Source organism: Engraulis encrasicolus, chromosome 15 (assembly GCF_034702125.1).
Source record: "Engraulis encrasicolus isolate BLACKSEA-1 chromosome 15, IST_EnEncr_1.0, whole genome shotgun sequence".
Lineage (NCBI taxonomy): Eukaryota > Metazoa > Chordata > Actinopteri > Clupeiformes > Engraulidae > Engraulis > Engraulis encrasicolus.
The window spans coordinates 41,642,733-41,659,988 of record NC_085871.1 but is presented as its reverse complement, the minus strand read 5'-3'; the positions used below and the strand labels follow the sequence as shown (position 1 = coordinate 41,659,988).

The 17,256-nt window shown below is 43.4% G+C and overlaps 1 protein-coding gene across 1 annotated transcript in view; it reads left to right on the top strand.

Annotated features, from left to right (window-relative positions):
• Positions 1–5,207: 5,207 nt before the first annotated feature.
• The window catches only part of LOC134464282 (uncharacterized), an 18,343-nt gene continuing 6,294 nt past the window's right edge, over positions 5,208–17,256 (top strand). The window contains exons 1-8 of the mRNA XM_063217752.1: positions 5,208–5,392; positions 6,123–6,193; positions 7,135–7,195; positions 8,323–8,407; positions 14,380–14,447; positions 15,055–15,229; positions 16,300–16,334; positions 16,403–16,706. Of these exons, the coding sequence (XP_063073822.1) occupies positions 5,219–5,392; positions 6,123–6,193; positions 7,135–7,195; positions 8,323–8,407; positions 14,380–14,447; positions 15,055–15,229; positions 16,300–16,334; positions 16,403–16,706 (973 nt within the window). The 5' untranslated portion in view covers positions 5,208–5,218. The remainder of the gene's footprint in view (positions 5,393–6,122; positions 6,194–7,134; positions 7,196–8,322; positions 8,408–14,379; positions 14,448–15,054; positions 15,230–16,299; positions 16,335–16,402; positions 16,707–17,256) is intronic.

Here is a 17,256-nt window from a genome sequence, read left to right as displayed (position 1 = left end):
CAACCACACCAAAGGGCAATTTCAGGTTTTAAAAAATATTATGATGTTTAGTACAGTTCACTTGAGAAGTCTATGTTGTTAAAATCCAAATTTACAATAAAGGTAGGTTTTTATACAATATAAAGCTACTGTCCACGTATGTGGACGTTGCGCATCAAGGGAGTCTAATGATAAACATATTATTTATGATTACCGTGAGAATATTCTGCTCATTTTGGGCAAATACTTAATGTTATGAGCATTTATAATGATTATAGTGTGAAAATAAATTATTTTTAACATATTTAACACATTTTAACACTTTTAATTTAATAAATTCAAGAAAAACTACCTAAAATTAGTGTTTCACGCACGTGTCTATAGGCATATTTCGGGTTTCTTTCACCACAAAATGACACAAATGATGTAGGAATGAGCTAGAATACATGCTGAATCAAATACAGATCTGTCTTCATCAGAATTGAAGTTTTTTTCCACATGCAACAAGGTTTCCCCACAAATCTTGCCATAGCTGTGTATGTAAATATTGCTAAATTGACAGTTTTTTTCCTCTTTTTTCATCTTTGTTCGTTAAATACTGTAATATATAATGTGTAAGTGTCATATAATGTTGTAATATTACATATAGTAACATGGAAAGTAAGTAAAATAACTTGCATTTATAATAGGAGGTCTATTTAACACTATTTTTTCACAGAAAATACTTGAACATGCTGATGAATGACTACAAAACGCATGTGTCTGGAGGCAAATTTCATATTACCTTTCATATAGGGACAACATAAATGATGTAGGATTGAGCTAGAATCCATGCTGAATCAAATACAGATGTGTCTTCATCAGAATTTAAGGTTTTTTTCCACATACAACAAGGTTTCCCCACAAATCTTGCCATAGCTGTGTATGTAAATATTGCTAAATTGACAGTTTTTTTTCTCTTTGTTTCATCTTTGTTCCTTAAATAGTGTAATGTATAATGCATAAGTGTCATATAATGTTGTAATATGACACAAGGTAACATGGAAAGTAAGTAAATTAACTTACATTTATAATAGGGGGTCTATTTAACACTATTTTTTACAGAAAATACTTGAAAATGCTGATGAAAGACTACAGAACGCATGTGTCTGGAGGCAAATTTCATATTACCTTTCATATAGGGAAAACATAAATGATGTAGGATTGAGCTAGAATCCATGCTGAATCAAATACAGATGTGTCTTCATCAGAATTTAAGGTTTTTTCCACATGCAACAAGGTTTCCCCACAAATCTTGCCATAGCTGTGTATGTAAATATTGCTAAATTGACAGGTTTTTTTCCTCTTTGTTTCATCTTTGTTCCTTAAATAGTGTAATGTATAATGCATAAGTGTCATATAATGTTGTAATATGACACAAGGTAACATGGAAAGTAAGTAAATTAACTTACATTTATAATAGGGGGTCTATTTAACACTATTTTTTTTACAGAAAATACTTGAAAATGCTGATGAATGACTACAGAACGCATGTGTCTGGAGGCAAATTTCACATTACCTTTTATACAGGGACAACATAAATGATGTAAGATTGAGCTAGAGTACATGCTGAATCAAACTGAGCTTTTTGTTCACCAGCATTGGCTGTCTTCTTGCATGCAATAAGAATTTCCCACATATTTTTCTATGACCGCCTATATAAACAATGCTATTTTTATATATATGTTTTTGTTGTTGGTTAATTACAGTGATATATGGTGTTAAAGTGTTATATTGTGTTGTTATATAGCATAAAACACCATAAAAATGAATAAAACAGCTTAATTTGAACTTGAAATACAGTATAGGCCTATATAACTTTTCACTCCTTTGATGCGCAGTGTCCACATATGTGGACAGTAAAATAACTTCCACATCAAAAGAGATTTTTGAAAAATTCCAAAAGATTCTTCATATTAGCTCCATTATGAGTGAGAAAATCAATATATAAAAAATCTTGCACATTTTTTTCATGGTGTCTGCTACAGTGTATTTGTGGTCAGTACAGTGAGTTCAGCCAAGATGGGTATAATAGGCTTCTGAGGTCTAATATAGTGGTTCTCAACTGGAACAGTCTTGGGACCCACCATTTTCCACTCTCATTCGGCCGCGACCCAATTTTTTTAGCATTCAAGTCTATTCAATGCAATTCTCAAAATGTAAACAAGACTCGAATGACTGGTTGCAGGCTATCTATCTCGCATAAACATTCAGATTGTATCTATGACAACAGATGACACGGAGTTCACTAGCCTATCAAAATAAAAGTTGTAAATTCTTGCAGGAAAAGTTGGATTTTTTTTTTTTTTTTAGAATTACGTTTTTTTTACACTAAGGCTCCGCAACCCACCCATGACCCTTCCGCGACTCACTTTTGGGTCGCGACCCACCAGTTGAGAAACACTGGTCTAATGTGTTGTTCTAGCACTCCCCATGCTGGCCAGCTGCTTCAACACATCTTGGTTGCACAGGGTCAGTTCATATTGTTTGCCAGTCTATGTCGTTCTATAGAGATTGATTCCTAGCAGTGCGTAACAATAAATAAAGGATGGTGCAACCCATAGACATGGAAATATACATACATGTCTTTTTACATTTTACGTTTTCACATATGTAGGCTACAGGGATGTCCAACCCACAGACTTGTGTGTAAATGTATTTAGTATCACACTATGTGCTCGCACACGCACACACACACGCACACACACACATACACACACACACACACACACACACACACACACACACACACACACACACACACACACACACACACACACACACACACACACACACACACACACACACACACACACACACACACACACACACACACACACACACACACACACACACACTTAATCTGTCGATATCTACAGTAAGCCTATAATAATTATGTCTGTTTGTGTAGTTGGCTGGGGTGACGTGTTATCCTAGCACTCCCCCTGCTGGCCATCTGCAGACACAGCACATTAAAACAACAGTAACTAAAATGTAACAGGCTGTCTCTATTTGATGTGTTAATATCCTAGATGTCACTCTGCTGTCCAGATTAAGGTTTAGCACATCAAGACAACACTAACTTGTAACAGGCTGTCTCTATAGGATTGATGTGTTCTCCTAGAACTCAGTTGGCCATCTGCTTCAACACATCTTGGCTGCACAGGGTCAGTTCATATTGTATGTTTGGTCCCAGACTGTATTGTTCTCTATTGGAGAGAATTCAAATTCATTTTCCTTATTATTTATCACCACAACCATAAATTCCAATGATTCCTAGTAGTGCCTTTTCATGGTTTACATTTCAATAAAGAATGGTCCAACACATAAGCTTACTGTTCATTTATTTTTTTTATATTTTGGGGGGCTTTTTAGCCTCTATTTTTGGCTATAGGACAGTGAAGGAGAGACAGGAAGTGAGAAACTGTGAAGGATCAGCAAATGACCTGGGCCGGAATCAAACCCCGGTTGCAGGTGCAGCAGCCCAGTGCCCTGCCACCACAGGCACGGCCGGGCCGACATATGACTATTTATTACAGCACGAGACAAGTTCATATGTGTGCACCACCAGCAGCAATTTGAAATCATCCTAGTGTGCCTTTAAAGTTTTAGTAAATCACTTTTATTCAATGTCATAGTAGCCTACAAGTTGCTGTTGTTTTAAAGCACTGTGCCTGCAGATGGCCAGCAGGGGGAGTGCTAGGATAACACATCACCCCAACCAAGTACACAAGCGGTGATAACACAGCCAACTACAAAGGGAAGAAACAGTTATCTCTCTCTCTCTCTCTCTCTCTCTCTCTCTCTCTCTCTCTCTCTCTCTCTCTCTCTCTCTCAGCAGAAATGAGATGAGCAACTTTCATGATGAGGAGGGCCACACAGTTTTTCATCACCACCACCAGAGGGCCACATGACCATGTGACACATCAAATGAGACAGGGGCTGTGTCTCAAATGCCGCACTTGTGCTCTTTGGGCACTGTTTTTCAGTGCCTAGGGCGCTCACGCTGAAGATTTCAGTTGAGCCAGTGCACTGAAAGTGCCAGGATGATCCGGCCAAATGCAGTGCTTGAATTATGGGCTGTGTCTCAAATGACACACTTTTTTCAGTGCACTGACAGTCAGTCCACAGTGCACACAGTGCAATGAGGTCTTTAGTGCATAGTGTTGTGGAAAAAAAATTAGTACAATGCACTGTGCCCTCGCTGGAAGTGACGACTGAGCATGCCATTAGCTTGCCAAAATATGAGTTGGCTACTGTTTACAATGTTCAGCGTCTGGTGCTTGTATTTTCATGTCCTTCACCCTAAAGGACAACAATCACACATACAATACTTTGGTTGGCATGTAAAGGTTGGTGTCCCATCAACATTACTTACAGAATTAGGAGACTGTTGACCAAACTCCTCTACTGAACTGAATGCCACATTTCCTCCCTGTCATTGTCAACATGGCCGCCGTTTAGTGCGTGCAGTGTCCATCATTCAAGCACTGCATTTTTCCGCCATTGTTAGGGGATCATCCTGGCACTTTCAGTGCACTGGCTCAACTGAAATGTTCAGCGTGAGCGCCCTAGGCACTGAAAAACAGTGCCCGAAGTGCACAAGTGCGGCATTTGAGACACGGCCCAAGACTCAGAATGTTGTTGACTATGTGTTGGTAAGGAGGCGGCAACTTCTTTAAAAAAATGTAGACTTATTTCACAGAAGAATAAAACGTGACCAAAAATCTCATGCATAGAAGTGTCCAACTAGGTAGGGGCAGTCCATTAGGCCATAAATACAGTTTGAACTACACGGGAATCATTCACTTGATGTTAATCTTGATGTATTTGCTTGCAGATTAAAGACATTTCCCACTTTGTTAGTGAAAGTCACAAACAAACCTGCAGTGACCTTGAGAAGGCCAGTCAATTCATCACAGAAGCATTGCAGTAAGCAATACCTTGTGTCCACTCCTTACTAACAGATATTACAAGCTAATGTCTGATGGCCTGTCTACATGTGTGTGTGTGTGTGTGCATGTGTGTGTGTGGGTAATCACGGCCTCATGCGAGCATCGGGGGGCTGGTTGCCATCTCATTGCTGCCCGTGTAAAACAAGAACCAAACGGTCTTTTAAACAGTGACGTGTGTGCGTGCGTGCGTGTGCGTGCGCGCGCGTGCGTGTGCTTGTGTCAATCAGAGGGAGCTCCGGCGAAACATGGGACTGCGCAAGTTAATCCACCGTCTGGAAGAGCGGGTGGCTGGTGGGAATGGAAGGAGCACACGGACATCAGAACAGACAACAGAGACAAACTGGCAGCTGAAGTTCCAGGTGGAGGAACTACAGACGCGCCTGAAGGATAAAGACAACTCGCTAACACAAGCCAAACAGGTGTGTGTGTGTGTGTGTGTGTGTGTATATGTATGTGTGCGTGTGTGTGTGTGTGTGTGTGTGTGTGTGTGTGTGTGTGTGTGTGTGTGTGTGTGTGTGTGTGTGTGTGTGTGTGTGTGTGTGTGTGTGTGTGTGTGTGTGTGTGTGTGTGTGTGTGTGTGTGTGTGTGTGTGTGTGTGTGTACAGAGGCGATTCTAGGGTAAGCTGGGGCCCCAAGCAAAAAATTCAACGTGGAGCATTAGTAAACCTCCCTCCCGAAAGCCTCATACAGTGTCGATGCCGTTGGGCTGGAGGACCAGTCCTTTAGCTCAGCGCACTCGTACTGTGACTCTCATTGCCGAACCAATGTAGTTGACGAGGTGGCAGGTTTGCGTCCCCGAGGGGGACGGACTGTGCAGGAACACCTCCGTCACACCAATAGAGGAGGGAGAGATCACAGTCTGTATGTGAATGCACATTGAATGAGAGTCAGTATATGCAGGTGCTGGTCAACGAATTAAAACAACAGTGTCACAGTAAAATGGCCTAAATGTGCCTTTTGGAAAGCTCAGCTGAGCAATTTTTTTACAGGTAACAAGTTCTGTGATTAGTCTAACGAGTAGGAAAGGTGTGGTGAACACCTGATTTGCTTTCTGCACAAAAAATGCATTCAAAGAATTTAATGATTGCACTATTTCAAATTATTCTAATTCGTTGACCAGCACCTGTAATGTTGTTGTTTTTTTTGCAGAATATTGCTGTCCTGAAGAATGATCTGAGGGACCTGAAACGGCAGCTGCAGAGCCCCCAGAAAAGTCAAAGGTACACACACACACACACACACACACACACACACACACACACACACACACACACACACACACACACACACACACACACACACACACACACACACACACACACACACACACACACACACACACACACACACACACACACACACACACACACACACACACACACAGGTATGGCTTCATCCCCTATAGTCTTCCATATTTACTTTGTCTGTGATGATTTGCCTTATGTGGCACCTACCTAAGTCACGCCATTCTGCATCTGGTCCTTGGTGCTAGACTGTAACTCGCAACATTTTGAGTGGGAGTGAATGGAGCGAGCGAGTCAAGCTAAATCCTGATTCCGTTTGGCATGTCCTCTGGATTTCGCATATGATGGCAGTACATTTTGAAGGCTTGGATTGGCTACAACGTGTGCCTATTTTGACGCCTATTTTGACGTGAACCGAGGCTGAAGGTACACAGCCAGCTCTACTGCTGCACCACGGCTTAAGTGGCTGCACGTCAGACATGCGACCTCTGTTGTGTAGTTCAAATAATTACACATTTGCACGCACGCAACTCACAAAATCGCTTGACAAGTGAAGTCGACAACCACAACGTTGGTTATCATTAATTCTGAGGTACAGCATGTGTGTGATTGGGGGGAAGACTAGGGTACCCCATTGGCCTGAGCATGGCACACACAAGCAATAAGGTTACACCTTTAGTATAGTTTAGACCCTCTCATGTACAAAGACTTCCATAGATTTCCTACTGAATCTTTGCGCACTTCCACTCTCTATCTCACTCCATGGCTGAAGTGTCCTTGAGCAAGGAACCAAACCCCCCCCACTGCTCCAGGGACTGTAACCAGTACCCTGTACTGATAATAACTCTGCATAACACGTGTCAGCTAAGTGTAATGTAGTGTAATATATCACTAATTTCATTGCTATCACCCCGCAGGACGATTCCGAAAGTGACTGAGTGTCCGCAGGATGAGGAGAGCCTGAGCAATATTGTGGTGGTACGCACACCTGCACACACACACACACACACACACACACACACACACACACACACACACACACACACACACACACACACACACACACAAACACACACACACACACACACACACACACACACACACACACACACACACACACACACACACACACACACACACACACACACACACACACACACACACACACACCTTTTTTTTCTCTCTCTCTCTCTCTCTCTCTCTCTCTCTCTCTCTCACACACACACACACACACCTTCTTTCTGTATTTCTTTTTTTTATTTTTTATTTTATTTATCCTTTATTTAACCCGGAAAGGTCCCGTTGAGTCACAGTGACACTTCTTCCAGGGAGTCCTGGCCAAGAGGCAGCAAGTTAAAAGTTACAAAAGACAAAGAGGAAGACTACCAAAACACTAGACGAAACAACAAAGCATTACAAAAAGTACTGTAACATATAACACAAGAAGACAAGTCTCCCATTTCTAAGATTAAAAATAAATAATAAAATGGTAATGGAAATATGGCTTTATTTCAGCCATGAAGACTCGGGGAGAGGAATTAGTTTTAAACGATTAAATGTTAACATGGTTGACAATGGAATTGACAGAAGGTAGACAGTCTTTGGATTAGGTCCAGTCATCAGCCTGGATCTTGTGGCAGTGGATCCAGTAGAGCCTGCCGTAGACGTGCAGCAGGAACCAGACTTTTTTTTCTTCTTTTTTAAAAAAAAGAGTATTTTTGGGGGCCTTCCGGCCTTTATTATTACAGGACAGTGGAGAACAGAAAGGAAATGATTGAGAGAGAGAGAGACGGGGGAGGGCCGGGAAATGACTCCGGTCGGACTCGAACCGGGGTCCCTGTGGGCATGCAAGCCCAAATGTGGGGGGCTAACCGGTAGAGGAGGAGATTTTGGACTGTCCGCACCTAGGGCTGCAGGAAAGGAGAGTTAGACACGTGACGTCACTATAAAAAGAAATGGCAGTCGCTGATTGGCTCTGCAAAATGGGCACGTGACATTTGAGTCTTCCTGGCAGAACTTCCGCTGGCTACATTTCTTTATTTGTCTCTCACACAATCAAAAAACAGTTTTTATCTGCATTATTACAGTACAGTACTGTTTTCCAGGGAGAGATCCGCGGGGTCCAGCAGAATGTTCTTGTTGCAGTTAAAGAGGAAGCTGCTGAAGATGGATATCCATGTAGTCAGTCAGGTATGATGTACACACACACGCACGCACGCACACACACACACACACACACACACACACACACACACACACACACACACACACACACACACACACACACACACACACACACACACACACACACACACACACACAGAGGAATGAGCGTGAAATTAACTAAATTCATCACCAGCCAAATGGCTAGTAGATGTTAATCTTACTACACACAAGAGCTCCCCAAGGGATTTTTTCATGCATAGTTTCACATGTACAGTCGGTCCCCCTACAATGCACACCCTTTACCGAGGTAATGCCACGTCATCCACCTCAGTACGTACCGGGCCTAGCTGCAGTGTACCCAAACAACCGCCGGGTGGCACTTGGGAGCGCTCGCTATACGCTTTACCACGTGGTAGTCTCTCTCTCTCTCTCTCTCTCTCTCTCTCTCTCTCTCTCTCTCTCTCTGGCCTACAGCTTACCTATTGCAGCGCTCCCGTTTGAGCTTGGACGTCCAAAATGTTTATTACCATATGGAATATTTTACGATGCTGACGGCATATTAATATATGCTCATATTCACCAGCACGCACCGATTCAGCGGATAACAACATGCCTATAAATTGTGTGAGAACACCTCCAGGAAGTAGGAAGAGTCATAAAAAGAATAGCCTAAATAATGTAATGAATTTTCTTTTTTTTTTTTTAAATGATGATCGGATGAATTGCATTAATGTGCAAGCTCTGACAAAATGCAAATTGAGTGTAGCCAGAAGCCATAGCCTACCGATTATCGCATGGCAAGATTTGAAACGTCTAATATTGCAACTTCAGACTTGTTGTCTGGCTGTGGATACTTTTTTCGTTTGGTAAAAATTACTGAGAGTGCAATACACCTCACCGCAGTAACCTAACAGCGCTTCGTTTGAGCGTGTAAGCGTTGGCTATTTATCTCACATCGCCAACAGCTGGGGCGATAACCTAACCTACACTTCCCTAATGAATTTAATGTTGTCACATTGGCAAAAATTAGCAAGCGACTGATATTGCTGTTTTCGTGCTCAAATTAAGTGTAACCAACTGTCGGGTTATGTGTCGCAGGTGAGAAAGTGCGCATTTTTCCAGCGACACCTCTCCTTGTTACCAAATACCCTGGAGAGTACTGTACACCACAAATAGGCCTACGCCAAGACACAAATATTGAGTTTTAAAATAATATTTATTAACTAACAGAAATCTAAAAGAGTCCCGGGGCACCCCAAATCTATACAAGTCCGAAATTCCAAATTTCCTTGGAGATCCCCCCCACAGTCATCCGTTCCGAAGGAGGCGGAGGAGCGGTGGCCAGGTGTCCATCCATTGCGAGGCTGGGGAGACAGGAAGAGCTTGGTGACAGTAGGCTTGATTCCATAGGCAGTCCAAATGACACTCACTTCCATAATTAAGTAGGCTACGCAGGTAATCGCTGCACTTATTCCACGTGATTTACAACACTGCACTCGCTAGTCTAGGTTAAACGTTAGGGGTGAAGTTGCACAGCACTCGCACACGGCACGGCTCACTGCAAACAATGTGTGCTGCGATTCACCTGGGTAGGCCAGCGGTGTTAAAAGTGAGTCCAAGTACAACTGGGTTTGGAGAGAGAGAGAGAGGGGAAATATATGCTGGGAAATATATGCAATGTCATCTCATAATCATGGAGTTCCTCATGCGATTTCATCTGGGTCAGTCAGAAATGCATGCACCTTGCGCACCGGGAAGTGTGTTTTTTCAAACAAGAAAACTGGTTCATCATATGCATGGCTTAAAACTGACTTTAATGTTTGCCAACGTGCTATAGTTTTCCTCTCATAATAGCACCTGGCGACTGTGACCACAGTTAGATGACCTCGCGCGCGTAAACCCCATTAAAATATAGCCTAGCCTTCTGTGGCTATTCAGAGCAATATGAACCAATCAGGTCGGCGTTGCTATTAAGCAAAATACATCCCTGATGTCTACTTAACTAAAATAAGATGCATTTGTCTAATATTTGGAGACATCGCCTTGCTCTTTCTGCGGGGAATTAAGCGCCTCTCTCCCTCGCTCTCTCTCTCTCCCTCTCTCGCCCACACACACACACACACACACACACACACACACACACACACACACACACACACACACACACACACACACACACACACCACACACACACACACACACACACACACACACACACTGTTTGGAGAGGACGCATTTAAACTGTAACAGTTTAGGCAGTAGGGGAGAGCAGGGACTCATGAAACTCGGTACGAATGAAACACTGCGATTTACTCGAAAACTTTAACATAGCCTATCCGAAAGTATGAAAAGTCAAAGTTGTCAGGTTTACAGGCAAAAGGGATTTAAGTGTCAGTAGACACTGTCGGGACGAATGAAACACCCGTTTCATCCGTCCCTCTCGCCCATTGACTTAAAGCAGGATCAAAATAAAATGGGAGCACTTGAGATGACTATGTTCCAACTTGTCTTGAGCACCGTCGTAGCGCAACAAATCATTATCGTAAACATAGCCTAGATAATTGGAAATTACAAAAAAAATAGGCTACATTTTATAGACTTTGGCTATAGGCTAAGCCGACTCCTCTACCTGTTTGAATTAGTGCAGCCTTACAGGGAGGACGTTAATTTGGCATAGGTCAACTGCAAGAGACTACTAATTTGTGACTTGACGTGATGTGTGAATAATTAGGCTACGATATGCAACAGGCATATTTAGCCGCACTCAGTCATTCATTGGGTGAATGTCCCGACCCTGTGTGTCCGCGTGCATGCATGGGGTGGGGAAAAATACATCAAGCGTGCCATCACCACCCATCCCCCCGGACCCACGAAACCCACTGAAGATCCAAGCAATTGCAGTCTGTCAGTATTTTAGTGTGGGCCCAGGTAGTTGAATTCCTGCATGGCCTGGTTATCTCAATAGTGCCAAGAAGATGTTTGCCCTCAGGCTAGTGTGTTCATAAAGCGCATGTTCGATTTGCTGTAATAGGCTACGATCAGTAAGCCTCAACTTGTCTGTCGTGTCTTTTCCTTCTTTCGATATTTTGTAAAATAGGCCCACGTTAAAGCCTAAATACGATAATAGGCCTAAATAAGGCTAATAAAGTGAGCTAAATAAGTCAGGCCTAAATAAAGTTGTTTTAGCCTATGAACTCAGGCAATGCAGAAATTTGCAGAGGGATTTTGGATAACTTGGCCTATAGGCTACCGATGGCTTTATGAACTTCATGACTGGGCTACAAGATAGTCGGGTAAGCATATTGACTTGTAGACCACCAACATCTGATGCTGAAGTGGGGGAGGGTGTTTTTTTTCACTTCAAATGTTCCCCGACACACACACACACACACACACACACACACACACACACACACACACACACACACACACACACACACACACACACACACACACACACACACACACACACACAGAGATACGCGCTAATCGCTCTCTCTCTCCGTCTCTCCCTCTCTTTCTCGTTGTTGCTATACGTGCATCTGGATAGGCATAGGCAGTGTGGTCACCCAGCACATTTTCATAGAAATGCTGTGGTTTTTTTTTTTTTAATTAAATCTTTATTCAGTTAGGTTGTGAACAGCGTTTCTCTTTCGATGTTGCGTCACCGTGGACAAGTGTCTGCTCGAAAACTTAATGCAAAGCGGCTAAAATGTTCAGAACGTGTTTAACTTTTCAGAACATGAATGTTTGTCTGTGGGGGAGGGGTGGGTTACAGCAGTGCAGTGCAGTGCAGTGCACGGGACTGCACAGCCTTTTGTGACATGTCGTGGCGCGACAGGTTATCCAGCCTCCGAAGGAGTCATAGTTCCCCAGTCATACTGTTGGTTCGCATCTCCACCGAAGCAACTGAATTTGCAGTCCTAATCACAGATGATTAGCCACACCTGGTGTAACAGATGTATTGTCATGTGTGCATCACATCAGTTAACCGGAATCCCGTCGATCGCGCACAACAGCGCATTGAAAGGATGAAATGTTCACAAGCACCAATACAAAAAAAAACGTCTTCAACCTATTAGTCCGTAGGCTATCCTGAGGATATCCGTTCCTGACTTGAATAGGTAGTGCAGAAATAATTAACAGACATCACTTAGCCTATAAGTTAGGAGCGGAATTGAGACGGTGAATGCAGGACAGAATAATGAAAACAAAACACCGTCGACTGGCGGTCTTGTTTAGGGATCACGCTTGTGTTATTATCAAATACCCAATGTTACGTGCAACGCGCAATTGGCTGACTCTTTCCACTTGTAGCCTAAAACTGAGGGAGGGATCAACATACAATGAGCTACACTGAAGCAGATTACTCTGCTTCGCAAAAAAAAAAAAAAACAGTGCACCAATAATACCCCCGTCTTCAACCTACTATTTAGGCTACCAGATATAGGCTAGTAATAGTATTAAGTTGTGCTACCTTGTTTTTTGTGGTAACGACAGTGTAGATCAGGTAATAACCTGCAATAGGGGAAGCGGCATGCGCCAGTTTTAAAGACGGAATGTCGTCGCCAAATGTAAAATCACCTCTCTCATGCTGACATGACGGGGCACTACTTCATTAGGCTACAATGTTGTTCATGTCTGTTTGACTCACACTATACGAGTGGATCAATTTGTGTTTTTGTGCTCATCGCACAAATGAGACAGACAGGCTTGCTTGATAGGGCTACACAAAGCAAGCGACATCGGTCCACTCAAAATGGTCCGAACTCCGCCGCTTGATTTCATGTCTCCTCAGTCTCTCCATTACGGTTTATTAGCCTACTCTGTTTTGCTATTTTCGTTATTCTTAGCCCTGGCATTACAGATGAAGCAACTGTGATCAGTGAGGTTGTGGAAACGGTTGAATAGGCCTATGGTCCTAAATTGGAAGCGGCCGATGCCAGTTTTGAAGACAGAATGTCGTCGCCAAATTTTAAATTCGATCTCTCTCATGCTGGCGTCACGGGACACACTTAATTACAATGGTGTTCCTGTCTGATTGACTCGGTTTTAATTGTCTTTACCGGTTCAAATTGTAGTAGGTATGCAAACTCTGTATCCTGAGGATACCCGTTCCTGGCTTGAATAGTGCTGAAATAAGTGAGGGACGGATTGGGAGACGGTGAATGCAAGACAGAAAAAAAGTCGAGTTTAAATTCACATTGTGGTCTTGTTTAGGGCTCACACTTGTGTTATTATCAAATGCCCTATCAAATGCCCAATGCTATAAAACATGCAATTTGCTGACTGTATTTCTACTACTACTAAAACTGGGGGGACGGGCAAGGACGGAAACACAAACAGACCACAGACACAGGCAGACGCTGCTCTGCAAAAGCGGTGCTATACTGCCCCCCGCATTCCGAATGGCCACAGGGTGTAATGATCACGGTACGCTGCCGCGGCCCGGCACGGTAATGAGCAGATTGAAGTTACACCATCTGTACTTATACTGACATAACATGAAAAAGTGCATGTGTACTTAATAACTTCAAGTGTAATCGGACATGTTACATGAAGCAGCATGAAAACTTCTTTATGCATAGTTCTAGACTGACGCCTTTTGAGTTTTTAGGTGCTACAATGCCACACGGATCCATTGACTTTCACTAGCTTAGCGACATATTCCCTCTTTTAACTTGTCTTCAAGCAAGACAACGCTTAACATGAAAAATAAGACACTTTACCACCTTTATAAACCCCAGCCAACGATTTTAACTGTAGTAAGCCCCAAAATAGTGGCATACACCTTTAAGTTTCAATAGGAGATGTACGGAAGGATCCTGTACACAAGGCCCCTGGCCAATGAATTTACAACTTCTTATTGAACAGTCAGGTCGAGACCAGTCTAAATTTGTTGCCTACAATCTACAATACTACTTTGCGCTTTCCTTTTAATTGTTTTTTTTTTTTTTAATGATTTAAGTCGTCTCTGTTCTTGTCTTGTTGTGTAGATGAGACTGACCTCCCCACAGAGCAGAATTCCTCCTCAGTTGCAGACATTAAAGCTGAACTTGATCAGGTAAAGTCACCATTTGTTTTTAAAGCAATAATCAACATTGCATTCAGGGTTTTTTTGGGGGGAGGGGCTTTATTGTGATTGGATAGTGAAGATGGTGTTAGATGTTGAATACCCTTGGGTTGGAATTTGTAATCATTATAGATCGGTTCAAGCCCATGATGTGCAGAACCGTTTTGGAGGCTGAGTTGGTACCTGAACAACATGCATGGGACATACATGGACAGACATAAGGTGCAACCACTGCTAGCGCCCAAAAAATAATTAATAATAAATGAATATTGCAATGAATATGCTTCTTTAGATATTCCACTAAAGACAACAAAAAATAACTTCATCCATTAAATAGTGCCATTAGCTGTGGTTGCACCACCCTGATGTGTGCGACTACTAAAACGCCATTGACCACTGCATTACTCTCTCCTCTTCTCAGTTCTGTTCCACCTATCTACTGTCCCGTCACATTAAAGACAAAATACTGTACAGACTCTCATATCCCAACACACACTGTACATTGTGGACCGACGAGGAGAAAATTAAGCCATATTGTGTACAGTTTTCTAAACAAATTGTCTTCATTTGTGTTCCCTACTTCATTCGTGATTTTCAGGAGGAGGATGAAATGTCAGACATGGTCCCAGTCATCAGTTCTGTGATGAGCCAATCCCCTGCAGATCCATTGAAGGCTTTGAGATTGTCGGTGCAAGTGGTCGAGCTCTGCTCAACAGAAGGTCAGCAGGGAACGAGCAGCAAGAACCATGAATGTGGAGAAACGCCTGTTGCTGGTAAGATTTTTGCCAAGGAGAGTGGAGTAGAGTAGATTAAGATGATTCAAGCAAAGAGGTTGGATATATAATAAAGAGGAATCGAAATACGCCCACTTACTGCAAAAGCGTGTGCTCAAAATTTGGTCTCCTAAGGGGGCGTTGTCCCTCCTTCTTCTTCTCTTTTCGTGATGTTTGCACAAGACGTGCGCTACCGCCATCTACAGCGCTAAGGGCACTCCATTCATTCTCTACCTCAAGACCTCGAAGGTCTCCTAATCGAAGGTCTACTAAAGGGACGTTCACCCGACGTAAAGTGGATACCGGAAAAGAACCTGCCTGCATTATCTCACTCTCATATACAATTCTCTGATTCAAGCCTGTGCATTTCCTGTATCCATGTGATGTTATGTGAACAGCCCTTTAGGAGACCAGTGGTGAGGAGACCTTTGGGGACCTAGGGTTGAGAATAAATGGAGTTCGCTTGGCACTGTAGATGGCGGTAGCACACATCTTATGCAAGCCATGACCAAATGCCTTACAAAGAAGAAGGAGGGGACAACGCCGCCTTAGGAGACCGAACCTGAGCACACTCCTCGGCATTAGGTGGGCGGAGTTTGAAACATCTTAGTCTGCTAATCTTTGGTTTAGCTGCTCAGGCATGCCACAGTTGAGAAGCATATGTGTGATGTTTGAACTATCATGCTGTTTGAGACATACACACAAATCCTTGTCCAAAATAATGATATAATCTATAATCACTCACTAAATAATGAGGGACTTTCTTTTTTTAATCCTACTTTGCTATGATTATTTTGGGCAACGCTTCATGGTTGAGAGAGAGAGAGAGAGAGAGAGAGAGAGAGAGAGAGAGAGAGAGAGAGAGAGAGAGAGAGAGAGAGAGAGAGAGGAGAGAGAGAGTGAGAGAGAGAGAGAGAGAGAGGAGAGAGAGAGAGATGGCAGCGGGAGGTTAATGTGTGTGTGTTGGGGTTGCTTTTGAGAGTGAATGAAGGGTGATAAAAATTACGTTGTTCATGCATACATGCACATGTGTGTGTGTGTGTGTGTGTGTGTTTTTTTTTATTTTGTAGGGGTAGCAGAAAAAGGACCAGAAGTGCAAATCCCGGTGCGGTGGTGGACAACAATGGGAGGCCATACAAGCGCTCTCACGGTGGCGAAGGTTCCCCAGAAAAGGCGTTTCTGAGAGATCACACGCGACACGTTCACACAGAAGACGAGCCGGAAGGACTGGAACAAGTCCAGGAGCAGCAGCTCTCAGGAAGGAGGACCTCCCTCCGCAAGAATCGTGGCCAACGTGTCACGACGAGCGGTAACGCTGTCGCCGCACACAAGCACACTGACACGGGGGAGAAGCGCCACCAATGTCCAGATTGCGGCAAGGCTTTCCAATATGTGGGAGGTCTCACAGCGCACCGGCGCGTCCACACAGGGGAGAGGCCGTACGCCTGTGCACAGTACGGGAAGAGTTTTCACGCAGGTGGGAAACCTCAGGAATCATCAGCTCATCCACACGGGAGAGAAACCGCACCAGTGCACAATATGTGGCAAACGTTTTAGACAAGTGGGGGGACTGAGAGTGCACCTTCTCACGCACACAGCAGACCCGCGCAAACGCCCGTCCAAACGCTGTAAGAAGTGCGGCAAAGCCTGTCTGAATGCACAACATCTCGCTGCACACATGCGCATTCACACGGGAGAAAAGCCCTTCGAGTGTGGAAAATGCGGGGAAAGTTTCAGACACTTAGGGTCTGCCACACGCCACCAACAAATGTGTGGTGCCCTGAAGTAGCCTGGCGATCCAGAACGACGCTCGAAAATATGGAGTTTCCCGCCGTTGTAGGGAATATTAGTCCACGGGCCAGGTGAGATGTCGGTACCACTCAGAGGGGCAAAGGTTGCTTATATTTTTTGAAAAGATACATGTCTGAAGTTAACATTTTTGTATGATAACCCTTCTGGAAGTACAGCCAAGTTAGGGTTATCAGCCGTTAAAGTAACACCCCCCCATCAAAAATAAAGGTTTTTAA